This window comes from Mytilus galloprovincialis, chromosome 10 (genome assembly GCF_965363235.1).
Source record: "Mytilus galloprovincialis chromosome 10, xbMytGall1.hap1.1, whole genome shotgun sequence".
Lineage (NCBI taxonomy): Eukaryota > Metazoa > Mollusca > Bivalvia > Mytilida > Mytilidae > Mytilus > Mytilus galloprovincialis.
The window spans coordinates 35,736,828-35,752,553 of NC_134847.1; the positions used below are offsets into that span (position 1 = coordinate 35,736,828).

General features: G+C 32.6%; 1 protein-coding gene and 1 long non-coding RNA gene across 3 annotated transcripts in view; one reads left to right on the forward strand and one right to left on the reverse strand.

Annotated features, from left to right (window-relative positions):
* The window catches only part of LOC143047467 (uncharacterized), a 32,087-nt gene extending 18,484 nt beyond the window's left edge, over positions 1–13,603 (reverse strand). The window contains exon 1 of one of the 2 annotated variants that reach the window (XR_012969568.1): positions 13,496–13,603. This is a non-coding gene — a long non-coding RNA (uncharacterized LOC143047467). Of the gene's footprint in view, positions 1–13,332; positions 13,455–13,495 lie in introns of those variants that run through there. The other variant, XR_012969569.1, reaches the window with a different exon arrangement.
* On the forward strand, positions 104–5,720 carry LOC143048793 (uncharacterized). Its single transcript, XM_076222665.1, has 6 exons — positions 104–506; positions 1,208–1,328; positions 2,968–3,051; positions 4,221–4,352; positions 4,595–4,726; positions 5,668–5,720. Exons 1-6 carry the CDS (start codon positions 384–386, stop codon positions 5,718–5,720), a joined length of 645 nt encoding a protein of 214 aa, XP_076078780.1. The 5' UTR covers positions 104–383.
* Positions 13,604–15,726: the final 2,123 nt, after the last annotated feature.

Sequence of the window (15,726 nt, forward strand, 5' to 3'; positions counted from 1 at the left end):
GTTTTCATTGTAAAAATATGTGTGAACCTCTATATTTTAATATATTTTTTTTTAATTTTTTTTTTTAAAAATATGAATATTTCAAATTGACTTACCTCTGACACTGGGTTGCAGTTCTCTCTTATATTCGTCTTGACACCATTCAAAGTTTGAACAGATAACAACACGTTTAAACACAGAGCCGATAAAAAAATACAGTAGTCCATTATGTTCTAGTTGAAAAGTAAGAAACACATGGTTTAAAAATATACATGTAAAAAATGCGCACGTGTCTAGCAGGCGTGGCTTCGCAATGCGATTAAATATAACCAGTGGTGAGACATTGTAGCAGTCCACTATTTTTTTTTCTAAATCGAGATCAAACGTTTATATATTACGCAATAATGTCGGGTTCAGAGAAATGGAAAATCGTAATCGAAAACGGAAGACTTTGTGTAGAGGAAAATGGTAGATATTTTGAGGACATCGACAATGTTGGAACAACAAGAGACTTTGGAATTATCAAGGTGACTATCTAAACATTTTAGTAATTTACAGTTTTATTTGGTCAAATGTGGATAAGAAAAGCCATCGGGAAAAACTACAAACTCAACAAACTTGTATTCAAAGCAAATAAAAATATCCAAATCAAATAATACATAAAAGTAAAGAGATACTTTTAAGAAAAGTAGATAACTTTCTATTAAAAGTTGCATTTAACTTACGTCACTGACAAAATTAGTGAACTACTTGTATACTATTGTTTCTTAGAACATTGGTTTGGAGTTGTAAACATAGGAAACTCTAAAACTATAAACTTTTCTTCTTCTGTATTGAATGACATCTTCAAATGTTAGGGCAAGTACATTTAGATTTTGAATTCCTTGACATCATGTCAGTGTTTCAAACAAAATCATTGATTGATCATGTACATCTCTCTATACAAATATCTCCACTCTTGTTTTCAAAATGAAGTATACTTTTATAAATGTTAATCCATCAATAAGCTGCATATTCTTATTACATTAACCCTTGTGAAGTACCAACTGTTCATTTTAATGTGGAACGGTCATACAAATCACATTTATTTTATTCTTAGACTAGACTTAACACAATATCGATCAATACATGTATATTAGTTTTCGTCAATACAGAAATACGACTGTTGGCTTCATGTTCAATGCTTGTCAACGTTCACAAAACACATGATGTTTTCTTATAATTTAAGGTTACATATGAATCTGGAAAAGCGAAAATGTATAGTTTGAAAAACTTATGCGAAGGTCTTGGTTTTGGGCCAGCTGTCAAGACTCGTTCAGGTTTTATGAAAATATGGGACTCATTGAAAGGTGAGAAATGTATTTAAAATTTGTGTGTTGTTCTTGTATCATGAGTATATAGTATATGTATGGATATTGGCTTCTCTTGCATTCGTCACAACTCGGCCGAATCCGTACCTCCATCTAAAGATAGAAGGAGAGTAGCGGCGACTCCGAGGATTGCCAACTGCTACTCTTGATTTTGACCTTTTGTCAGATATTCGGAATCCTCTACTTTTCTCCATGTAGTACCAATGAAAAAAAAAAATACCAACCCTTACTTTTTAATTCATATTGTTATGCCCCACCTACGATAATAGAGGGGCAATATGTTTTCTGGTCTGTGCGTCCGTTCGTCCGTCTGTCTGTTCGTTCGTCCGTTTGTCTGTTCGTTCGTCCGTCTGTCCGTCCGTTCGTTCGTCCTTCTATTCGTCCGTCTGTCCCGCTTCAGGTTTAAGTTTTTGGTTAAGGTAGTTTTTGATGAAGTTGAAGTCCAATCAACTTGAAACTTAGAACACATGTTCCTTATGATATGATCTTTTTAATTTTTAAACCAAATTAAACTTTTGACCCCAATTTTACGGTCCATTGAACATAAAAAATGAAGGTGCATGTTTCAGGTTAAAGTTTTTGGTCAAGGTAGTTTTTGATGAAGTTGTAGTCCAATCAACTTGAAACTTAGTACACATGTTCCTTATCATATCATCTTTCTAATTTTAATGCCTAATTATATTTTTTATCCAATTTCATGGTCCATTGAACATGGAAAATGATAGTGCCGAGTGGGGCATCCGTGTACTTTGGACACATTCTTGTAATTACATATAGTTAAACTAGTCATTCATTAAAATCTATTACAATTCTTGTTATTTTTTCAAAGTGTTTGAAAGAAAAAAGGTACCAAAATTTTAAATGTGTGAGCATTCTAAGAGAGAATCATTTCCCGCCAAATTTTCAATTGATTATATTTTAAAAACAAAGTCGCGGACCTATTATCTTTTCCTGCTTTTTAGCCTATGTTCAGTTATTTATATAATATCAATATATACCAGTTGATTAAAAAGCTAGTTATTATCAAAAAGAGAAGCTAACATCCTTAATCGAACGAAGGCTTCAGTTTTTGTCGTATATATTTTAAACATTGACTTTGTTGCGATGCCAAGAGGATGAAATTGTTTTTAGAAAATGACTACCATGAACAAACATTGATAATAGCTTATTTCCATGACTAGTAATCCTCGCTCAATACTCCACTGGACCTGATACGGCACCCAATAGTACTTGTGGTTAAAAATTTGATTTTATTCAACAAATTAATTAATGAACTGCTGGTACGTGACCAAATGGTCAATGTTAATCATCCGTATAATTGCTCTATGGAATGTTTGCAAAGCTTCAACGGAGGCACTTTCTTGGCTAGATAATATCAATGAACTTGTATTGGTATATTCGTTAAGTGTTTGTATGTGTTTTATTTCGTGATAGGAGGGGTAAAGAAAAAGGCAAAAGGGGTGGGTTATTGGTTGTCTTTGCCTACTGCAATGTACTAGTAGTGTGCGTGTGAGTGCTTTTCTATGTTTACTTGTCCAATTCGAATTGTCTTTTTTTTACTGAAGAATATAACTGTAGCAAACAAGTTTTAACTACAATATGTACATAACTTTTACAGCAAACGTAGATAATTATCAGCTACAGACATCTTCAACAGATAACATCGATCAGTCGAAGAACCAAGTTAATATGAATATTTCAGGTAGATGTGATTCTTTTAATACATATTTGATATTTACACACGCTTTCGTGAAAACAAGTTACTAAAAATATAAACTAATCCGTAAATATGAGAAAAAAACAGATTGAAAAACTCTTACCATAACCAATAATATTAATTCATATTTTATGAATAAAAGAAGTTATAGTATACTAGTATGCATGCGAGATGACAAGTAACGATTCTATAGAGGTCCTATTATCGCCGTATTACATTTGCGAATATTTTGTTTTTAAATTGCATCTTCACTTTTCCGCACAGACCCCTTTTGGATCAGCCACTGAAATACAATGTTCAAAAATGGGGGGGGGGGGGGGGGCAATATAAATGGAATGTAATAAAAATGCAGTTATGGAATTATGAGCTGTGTAAAACTTGCAATTGAAATGCTGTATCCGTAAAATATTCAATAATAATGGACTATACGGACAAAAAGTCTTTTGCCCCCCCCCCCCTATTTTTTCCATTGTCATTGTTTCTTTAAAAAATTGAACACGCACCGGCGTGACACGGAGAAAATAATGGCAATTTAGACAGCTAAAACTGTTCTTGTGACATGACATTGGAATAAAAAAAATCATGTGTCACGTTGGCGCACCGAACACCTGCAAAATGAATGATAATTACAATATTTGAATTATGAAAGGAAGTTTACCAACTTACCTCACCCAGTTGCTAATTTTAGTGGTTTTGAAGTTCACCCAAACAAACATTCAAATCTCAGGGACTATTCTAACATAAGACGTAGCTTTCCGAAACAGAATTTAAGAAATGAGAAAATAGGGGGGCCAAAAACAGGCCTTATCGTACCAGAATTGCCAGTTTTCCTGCCACATCGACTTCCTGCAACAGAGATTGGTTTTGTTTCTGTTATAATTAAGAGTTTTTATTTCTATTCACTGAATCATAATATGGGTCATGTGGTCAATTTTATTCGTTGAACTTAGTTCTAAAGCATAAAACATGGCGCGAACGTTACGATTTTGTTCGAGTATCCGTACAAAAAATGATACTAGAAATTAGAAGATTTTTTTTTTACAAAACATACATTAAAATTAACATAATAATAATTGTGTTTGCAAAGTTCCATTCTATTGTTGTGACAAATACGAAAAATCTAATTCAAGATATTGCCTGTTTTCTGTGAATAGATGTACCGGGAGGGGAGGATTTAACCAGGACTGACGACAACGTAAACACATTGGATAATGTGCAAAGAAAATCCTCGACGCGTATGTCACCAGTCCACACGAAATTATTGTCACCAATGGACAGTTCTGAAGGTATTTTTTTAATCCTCCTTCTTGCAAACAATTGATCTGCTGCGTCGTAATAATAGTCATGTGTAATTAAAATAGGTATGCAAGTAATATAAAATATATTCCACTTAATATATATATGCTTTTACAATAAAACTGGAAGAGACCAAGATCAAGTAAAACATGTTAATGAAAATTGTTTACTATTTGAATAAAAAACATAATTACGATGCGAAAATGTTATGTATATTTTATTTTTGCAACAGATGCATCGACAGTTGAAGATATTCTAGAACGTAGCATGAGTTCTTGCACTGAAGCGCATATGAATAAAGAAGACGTTTCCGATAGCACACCAGTTACAGTGGAGCAGTCAATTTTGGACGATTATTTAATAGGTATGATATACCATCTTCATTCTCTTAATAGGTGCTACTCATGGTATGAAGTATAGTGTCTTTAAATCTTAACTTTTATAGCTGACCAAATGTTGTATTGGCTTTGCTCATTGTTGAAGGCCGTATTATGGTGACCTATAGTTGTTAATTTGTGTCATTTGGTCTCTTGTGAGGGTTTGTCTCATTGGTTATCATATCACATCTTTTTTTTTTATTTTATACTTGTCTGTTTTTTTGACATCGCGTAATATATTGTTTCTCTAGTTGCTGTTTTTGTTTAATAACCATTTAAAAAATTAATAGTGAATGTGTTGAATTTATGTTAAATGTCCAGTGGAAAATGTTATATTATATGTGTCTATCCAACAAGCCCAGCCAAGACGTTAGGCTTTATTCATTATGTAACACTCCGGAAGAAGAGTCATCATACAAGGACACATTGGAGACTGCTATTTTCTCAGCGGAGAAGCCGCAGGTATTAATTTTTAAGTCGACGATGACGATTACGATGACGGTGACGTCCAGTGGCAAATATGATGGGCATATAATGGCGATTGAGTGTTAATGTTTTATTAATACACTCATATATTGTACTAGATAGCATGCTAAATTGTGTTGTAACCCAGTACTTCTCAGTTCTTTTCTTTTACTACGAAATGTTACATGTTTGGCGAAAAAGTAAAAATGGGTAAGTCTTAGTTTTGAACAAACTTGGGGATCGAACACACGATTACAAGGATCGCTTCCAGAAGCAGGACCACCGAGGAGGTATTTCTTATTGCGTATACGGGTACTTGAAATTGTAACCATATCAAAGTTCAGAAATATTACTTTTATTTCAAATGTTCAAACACTTTCTCATTAACTGAACAACATATCTTTTTGTATATTTTGAATTGCTGATTTTCCATTCTAAAATAATAGCATTTGTTTACTTTTAGGAGACACATTAAAGGTACATATTCAGAACTTAGTTACACCTGCATGCCGATGATCGCTGTTTTCGAAATCTGGACACGAAACATGCTCACTGTCTAAAACAATTTTATGAAAATCAGCAAATGTGTCATACAATTCTCATTGGCAACATTGTCAGCGATGTTACTACTAATAAAGATAATTTGTCAAAGCTTCTTCAAGAACCTGGCAAAGTAGCAGTTGAAACTTTAGGTGGTAATCATACAAGACATGCGCTACAATGTTTATTCGCAAGCCAAACCAAACCTATTAGCATGGTAACATGTCGGTTATACAACAAATTACCAGACGAGTTGGCGCTACAATTAGGATATGAACACAATGCATCTAATACAATAGGAAAATCGACAAGTTTTGTTGATTTAGTAAAGGTGTTTCGAAAAGAAGCAACAAAAATAGTAGGAGATACAGATATTAGCTGCATGCAAAATAGTGAAGTAAAGCAATGGAAAGATATTTTATGTACTATTCTAGGGATGGACAGAAAGGCGGAAGAATTTCATAACAAGTACAAAATTGTTTTAAAAATTGCAAAATCAAAGGATTCAGTATGGAGAACATTTTTAGAATTCTGTTTCGCTTTCGAAATGAATGAAATTAGAAATACTCCAAGAGGATCTTTAAAGGTTACACAGTTGAGAGATTTTTCAATGCTTTCTAGTGATAACCAAATACATATTTTGGAAGAAACATTACAGACAAAAGACTGGAGAGTATTTAAGAGAGAAGTAGAAAGGTAAATAAATGCAAATCATGTCGTGTGTACTGTAAAACAAATTCACTGCATTATATGATTTTCTTAAATGTTGATTTTATATTTGTAAATGAACGATACTTCCTTACTATTAATTGTTCATTTCTTGGTTTGTAAAATATGCTTCAAAAGGCATTCGGCAAACATTTACGTTATATCGGGAATGTTATTAAAAAAAAAGAACCGTGACTTTCGTAATTTAATTCACAGTTTAAGGAAAAATTGGAGCATTTCATCGACCTCAGTAAGGAAATTCATTTGTAATATTATGATATTAAAAATAAATTATGAAAAAAGGAATGTACACACCAGTTTTCAAAGATTTATCACCTATAAAATTGTTCACGAAAACAAAACACAAAAAAATACCTAATAAACGCTTAGACAAGAATAAAGGAAATGTGCAGGCAATGTTATGAGAGACAGCAACCAAACGACACATATAAACTAAAACTATCTAGAGACAACACATAGCCTTACAAATATAGGCAGTCGCCATACAATTTGTCAAGCTCTTAATTTTCCATTATATACATTTTGTGGATAAGTTACACAAAGACTACCAAAGATCTTTCGTTTTATCGAAATCACAAACAAAAAATGTATTTATGAAATGTCAATCGCAAATTCATCTCGTCAACCTTTTCGATAGGTCGTGTATTTGGTGGTTGATGCAGACTGCAGCCTTATAATTTTGTAAACTTTGTTTTTTTCTTAATGTATAAAAAGTGCAATTTCATAGATCACATCGATATTTTTGGTAATAAGCCCACCTTTCATTTTAAAAAAAACCCGGTATATTGAAATATTACTGAAAAAAGCTCGCACTGTACTTATATCAGTATTGAAGTTACTAACTTTGATGATATCACTGGATTTATTTTGTAGTGTAAGTTCAGATCGAAAGAAAACACCTGGGAAAACAAAAGCAGATCCGTCAGATATTGACAGAAAGATCAATGAAAGGTATTTTAGCACTTTAAACGAACATACAGAATAAGTTTCATGCCTCCATTTATGACAATTTTTTTCTGAATTTTATCATTTCACGGGATTTCCAAATGTCATTGATTTATATGATTGCGTACTTTGATGTTTGAACATCATTTGGTGCATTTCCGAACGCGCATCTAAATCATAAATCCCTACTGCATGGCTGGCGGCACAAAACTGCCATTTTGATTTGTTTTAGTTGACGATATTATTCCAAAACTACCGTTTTGTTAATTACTGTTAAGAGATATTTTTTTTTGAATTTTAATGTTTTAATTTGTTGATGAAATTTTTCAATATGAAATACTACACTCTCAAATTTCTGTTGCAAGCTGGTTTAACTGTAATAAGGGAATAGTTCACTTCTTCTTCATGACAAGCATTTAAAATGTGTCTTTGCCGATTTGAATTTACCCATTAAATAATTGAGTAATTTTATTATATTTATCTAGTGAGTGTAAAATAAAACAACTGACTACCGAAAGAGAAAAATTGTTAACTACTTCATCAACATTAAAATCAAAGTTGACAGAAGAACAAAAGAAAACAAAGGACTTCGAGACATTGTTGAATCAAGAAAGGAAAAAATGCAGCGCACTTGAAATTAAATTACAGCAATTGAGGAGATCAGAGACTGAACTCAAAGTTGTCTTGGATAAGCAGATTGATAAAAATGAAAAATCTGGTAATCTGCTACAAGTTGAAAAAACAAAATACCAAACCCTGGAAGAAATGTACAATAAATTGGTAAGTTGAATATTCTATTTTATAGGGCTGTAATAGCCCTTTAGACAAAACGCTTATTATTTTGTTGATGATATGTGGAATAATATCCTGAAACAGACTTACGATAGTTATAAGATCACATTAATGATGCATAAAGATTTGCTCAATTGACCATACAGTCTGCTGATCTTTATCTTGCATTACATAATTAATCAAACATATTTATCAGCTTAGAATAAATACGAGAGACAACAAAGAAAAATGGTTTATACAATAAACATCTTGCATGTTATGTACCTGCTTTAAACATAATAATAAAATAGTGTTTATTTAAATGTTCTCAATACGCAAACTCTGAAAACAATGATGTTTTTACAGGAAGAAGCAAAAGCTTGTTTAGAAAAGAAAGTTCAGGAATTTGAAGAATCTATTAGATGTCAACATACTGAAAAACACACAAGCCAAGTAGACTACTCTATTGTAAGTTTTATAACCTACGTATATATTTACCTAACAATAAAAAAAAATGTCCTTTAATTCTTTGTTAATTGTTTTTCATTTGTCTTTTCGGGGACTTTTATATAGCTGACTATGTGGTATGAGTTAACAATGGTAGGCCGTGCGGTGACCTATAGCTGTTAATTTCTCTGTCATTTGGTATCATTGGCAATCATATCACCCATTCTTTTTTACAATTAGACATTTTTTGTTTGTTCAACAAATGATATTAACTTTGATCTGAGTGTACGTAATTAACTTAAAATCGGGAAGATTTGTTGAGTTTCGTAAACGTGTAGTTCTGCTTTCGTTGCAAGTTACAAAATAATTTTGACCCCTGTATTCATAATTTCTCTTTTTTTATTTGGTCAGATTCTATTATTCATATGCATTTCCTTTACAAATGATTGATTTTCATTGGATAATTTTAGTTTTTCCTTTTTATTCTAGTTTATTGTAAATTTTAGTTCCAACGTGTGTATCGTCAAGTTTGTTGACTATTATGTATATCAGTCTAGTATGTCAAGTGTACGTTAAGTTTGTCAATATAGATTTGTATATTAATTAAGTTTGTTTGCTGTTTATGACTACATATTACTGTAACTGTCTGTGACGTGCCATTGTCATTAGAACACTTTTCATAAAGTCTCTTAAAAAGATATACATAACATATTTTTTTATATATTTACAGGTATCTGGTAGAGTCTCGACTCCAAAACAAAAACTGAAAAATGACTGCAGTGACACTTTAAACAAGAAGAAAAGAAGGATGAGTTCAAAGGTAAATAAAAGAATAAAAAAAGGTGTACAAACAATTATAACAAACTCTCCGATTACAGAATAATTCTGGCTGTGACAGTATTGGCGTAAATAGACCGTGGGCAAATTTGAACATTCTGGACATTTCTGTCTCTCCAAGAATGTTTTCTATCCAGAGCAATTTTGAAAAAAAAGTTCTCAAAACTTGTGCTTTACTCCAAATCTTTTTGAGCCATGTTGGCATATTAGTTGGCAGGTGGGATCATAATTTTTTTTAAAACAAAATATTCCAATGATGAGTATTGTCGAATTTTGATAAATCTGGCAATATAATTTCAGAGGGGAAGATTTGCTAAAAGGTTTACAGATTACGACAATACATGTAGTACGCTTTTTTTAACCTACTTTTAGGACGAGTTTAACTGCTAGATAGGTGGAGCCAAGTCGGCCATGTCTTTAAACCTTGTCAATCTTTCTGGTCTAGACACGAAGAAATACACGGTGTGGTATAAACTTTATCATATGTTTTGTGCAGTTGTAAGATGCTTATTTTTCATTTATGTTATAGGAATTTGAAGTTGGTACGTCTGTTGAAGCATTTTGGTATCCAGACAAGTGTTGGTACACAGCAAAAATACTAATGAAGACAGGAAAAGGTAAGTACTGTTTTATTAAAACAAAATTTGGAGGACCAGTGTTATTAGATATAATATCAGACTGTACAAAATAATTCTGTCGTATAAAGAAATTAAAGTGGAAATGCTTGTACTCAATCAACACATGTACAAAATGTATGTAAGTTGAAAAATAATCATATTATTAAAATTCTCCAAATCATGGTAGCAATCCTGATGAAGCAATTCAACAAAAAAAGACTTGGCGTTTATTTTTACAGAACAGTACTTGTACTAAACTGTCGTTTCGGTATATATTTATTTCAATAAATTGTTTTACTTATGAACTTTGTTATAAATCTGTTTGCAAACTGAACGCCATGTATCAAATTTACTGTAATATGGATTTTTTCCAAAGTACTACTTTTAGGCGTTGCATCGTCCTGAACATGTTTGTACTATTTTCCGATGGACGTAATTTTTTAGGCTTGTCACCACTACTTGATCGAAGTCAGTTACTCTTTACTAGTATCATTATAGTTTCAACATTCAAGCAAAATTAGTCCACAATTTATTATTCATTAATACTCAGATCTTTTAAAAATAAATTGATTTTTTTTACAGGCTATGAAGTAAAGTACGATCTTGATAAATTTGTCAAAGATCTCCCTTTGAAATATGTAAGAGCAGAAAAGATATCTACAGAATAGACAGATTTGCTGAAACAAAGGAGAATGACCATCATTGGAGGATAACTATGATGCTAGCCAAAGAGGAGAAATATTTGACGAACATGTGTTTTTTTTATAATTATTATTGTTGTCCCTATAGAAATAATATAAAAAAAAATGTTGTAGATATTGCGTAGTTGTTAATAATTGTCATAGAAATAATCATATAGCTACTTGCGTAAGGAAGTACAGCAGTCACTGTGACACATTTGTGGATTTCTTTATCATTTACTTTAACACCAGAAATTTGCGGAAAAAAAGAAAGCAATAGAATATACCAATAATAAACGTTTAACTTTTGATTCATTAAGCTTTTTAATTGCATTTTAAGTTGGGTAGTGATGTTTAATGGATAAATGATAGTTAATATCATTGACTTTAAGTTTTCTACCATTTTAGGTGAAGCGAATTAGTATCTACAACGTATATTTCAATATTAAAGACAGATACACCCGGTTCACAAAATCGTTAGAAAAATAAATCTTATTTCAAATACAGTGTTCCAGAGTAATATGCAATTTCAATGTAATCAATTAATATAGATCTAAAAACAGAAACATTTATATGAAATTCATCTGTAAATAAATACTTCGACTTGTATGGTTCACGTTTTTCTTTACCAGAAATATGCATCATTTCGGGGCTTTTTATTGTTGAAGGTTCGGTAAGGATTTTGCTCTTTTTAAAAGGCCGTATGTCACAGAAAACCTATAGCTTTTTTATGTCATTTGGTCCCTTGCGGAGAGTATTCTCACTCGCAATCATACCACATCTTCTTATTGAATATTTGAAAACAAAATGTTACCGGTTGATTATGTATATATACTGAATGTACCTTTTTAGTCTATGAACAATTGTGTTTGGAGTAACATTTTCACGTTGTTCTTGGTCTAAGAACCAAAAAGCAATATACGCATTATATTTTACATTCAATTTTGTTCTTGGTCTAAGAACCAAAAAGTGTTATACGCATTATATTTTACATTAAATTTTGTTCTTGGTCTAAGAACCAGAAAAATAAGATTGATACTATTTTATTTGATATCATTCATTTAGTTGGTCTTTAGACCAAAATCTGTTGGACAATAGCGCTATCATCTGCATGAATGTAATATTTTATTGTTTAAATTAATTAAATATAAACAACTTAGCACTGACGCCTAATGTCTAAAGTGTTTCTGTTTTTGGTCTCAAGACCAGACTTCTTCAAGCATAAACAGTTTTACGCAAGTAAATACAGATAACAGTTCGTTGTGTTGTTTTGAAATGATGGGTTCATGCATGGATTCAGCCATACCAGATTTATTCAAATTGAGAACTAACCCGATATTTTTATATTCTGGTCCAATGACCAAAATATGTATACATCGATCTAAAATTATTCCAATTCTGTAAGACAAAACTGTTATAATTTATCAAAAAATAATTGGGGGAAATTTCAATGTCACTGCTAGTGATATATCAATGGTATGGGTGTTATAATTTTCAAAATTATTCAAACTTTGCAATTAGGTCAGTTAAATATGTCGATCTGCATTGGTATTTTAACTAGTACATGCAAGTATAATGGTTGACATGTATCAAAGAGGAAAAGAATGCATTTTCCCTTTTAGAATTGGATTCAGTTATATATTGAATGTTGACTGTTATTTTATATATTTTGTGACTGTACCAGCTACGGTTCCTACTGTTGCTCCTATCGCTACATATATACAAATTGGTAAATATAAGAAAGATCGTGCAATACGTTTTACTTTATCATCTTATTATGATTTATGATTCCTGTATTCTTTAAAGATACAGAAGTCATGATAATATTAGTCGGTTTCAAACCTTTTATAACGAACTAAACAGTTTTTTTTTTGCTCATTGTTGAAGACTGTATTTCTTCAACTCACATCATTTCGACTCTGGTAGAAAGTTGTAGCATTGGCTAACATAAAACATCACGTTATATAAATTCGAGATTAGAACTATAATCACCCTTGTCTTTCTAATGTACAAATTTTAATAAAACTGAGTGAAGACCAAATCAGGCTATTACAGAATGTAAGAATTATCATAAGGAAGAGGGGGACAGTGTACATGTACAGATGTATAGGTATTTAAATGAAAACATATCCTTTCTTTGTAAGTTCAGATGGGTTGTGTATTTCAACTTCAGAGGCGGATTTAGGGGAGGCAGGGGGCCCGCCTGCCCCCCCCCCCTTTTTGGGGAAAAAAAAATGGTTGCTTATATAGGGAATCACTGAAGCGTGACTGGAGCGGGGCCCCTCTTAGGTCAGTCAGTGGGCCCCCACTTATGAAAATTTCTGGATCCGCCACTGAACTTAATGACCAGTGGGAAGTATTTCATCATGCAAATTATCAATTTATTTACAGAAACTTTCTGCCATATATCATGTATATCAAACAACAACAACAGATTTCTTTTTGTTTAGTTATACTGTTATGCGAGTAAACGTTTATAAACTTTGTCATGACATATAGATCGAACAATACAATTTACTTTGCTAGAATGTGTAGTGTGTATATGTGTAAACACAGACTTACCTATAATTGCACAGTGATATATAAAGGTAAACAAATTCAGGCAACTGTGGTAAACTATAAAAGGATGATATCTGTTTAAACATATTATAATATCACATAATAATGTTACATGCATAAATATATACAAACTAATTTGACACCTTGTCAAAACAAGTAAACTTACCAGGCATTCTTCCGTGATATCTATATAATGTTAATTATGTTATATTTCAAATACAGAAGGTCAAGGATAAAAGCTATGCTATGCAATTACATAATAATTCTAAATATAGGTAAGCGGAAGAAGGGATCCCGTAGACCGCCCTACGTCACGATTCATGAATTATGCATATTCTATTTATAGGCTATTTTTAAACGATTCGGAAAATACTAATGCTAAAAATAGAATTTTCTTAACATGTAAAACTATCTTTAAAAAAACGATGCAAAATCATTAACTTTCATGGAGAGTGGTAAAGCGTTATTTTCGTGGAACGTGATCGCGTTTTTTTATTTCACGTTCAACGTGTTTTTACTTTTTTATTACACGTTCAGTCGTGCAAAACAGCTAGAAGTTCAAAATGTTCTGCTTATGTAATTTTTGTACGTGCTTCGTGATTCAAATGCTTATTTTGCGTGCTCAGTATTTTTCCAAAAAAAAAAATCAAACACCAGACAGGGATCGTCAACATGGTCAAGAACGAAATTGATTTATGTTTAAACATATTTATTTATAGTGGATTGGGAAACAAGTTTTGCAACTTATATTAATCCCTTTCCACGTTGCGGGTGCGAGTTCTGCCTTGTAGCGGCATAAGCCTACTCTTTTTCGAAATCTACAAGGGTGTCTTTAACGTGCAAGAGATATGGCTCTCTCTTAACACGGGTCAGCCATTTATCGTCCCCTTCCGACGGACTATCATCGTTTCCTCAAGACCATACTCGCAAATGGTGTCGAGGGAGAGCCGAAAATTGCATGAGTTCCTGAAATTTTCATCTCAAACGGGAATCGAACCAGGAACCTTAGTGTTAGTAGTCCGATGCACTAACCAAAACACCATGGCTCTCTACAAATTGATTTAATTTTGTTTCCGTGATAAGAAATGATAAGGTGGTAAGGCCAATGATGTTGTTCCTTTATTTGCAATAAGTTCAGAATATCTTTATATACTTTTTTAAAAGCTGTAAATTATTTATATCATAAATGTGTACACACTAAATAGGGAATATTAAGTAAAACAGAGAGTTCATATATACAAGAGGTCAGTGACACAGTCACAAAAGGTTCACCTTAAAGTCTTTATTTTTCGTGCAACGTTCATGACAGAAATTATTTCACGTTCAACGTGAAATGGTGTCTTAAATAAGAAAATGTTCCGCATTACAGTAGCATATATCATTGTGCCCTCATTAAGCAAATACATATTCCTTTTTAAGATATATATGATATTTCACATATATATGACACACAGTAGTGGTGCCTTAATTATGTTGTAAAGACTTGCAAATGTCCCATGCACGTGATCCCATGGCTTTGAATATACTATGGAGTTGATATTTTTATTATCTGCTTAATAGAGTACTTTGATGTATAGGCAAATTGAAAAAACATGTAGCTTACACGTTCTTAGGCACGAGACATTTCCTTTACGGGGTGTGAGGGGGTAGTGGTAGTGGTGGTGGGGTGGGGGTGCTAGTCTTCGTTTCCCCTGTTATTGTTTATAATGAAGCTACATGTTCTATTAGGGCGTTCTACAGGATCTTCTGGGCGGTCTACATGATCCCCTGTTGTCTGAACCTTATATATCTACTATAGAACGTTCTTTAGGATCTCCTATATTGTTTGTTTATCATGTATATACTAAAGGACGTTCTACAGGATCACCTGGGCAGTCTATAGGATCCCCTGTTGTCTGAACATTATATATAAACTATAGAACGTTCTTTACGACACCCTATTGTTTGTTTTTGATGTATCTACTAGAGGACTTTCTACGTGATCCCTTGGTCGGTCTGTGTGATCCCCTGCTTTCTCAACATTATATATCTACTACAAGACGTTCTACAGGATCCCCTGTTGTTTGTTTTTCAAGTATATACTATAGGGCGTTCTACAGGATCCCCTGGTCGGTCTACGTCCTGTTTTCTTAATATAATATATCTACTATAAGAAGTTCTATAGGATCCCATATTGTTTGTAAATCAAGTATATACTAAAGGGCGTTCTACAGGATCCCCTGGGCGGTTTTCAGGGTCCCTTGTTGTCTGAACATTATATATCTACTAAAGGACGTTCTATAAGACCCCCTGTTGATTGTTTTTCATGTTTATACTATAGGGCGTTCTACAGGATCCCCTGTTGTCTTTACATTATATGTCTACTATAGGACGTTCTACAGGATCCCCTGGGCGGTC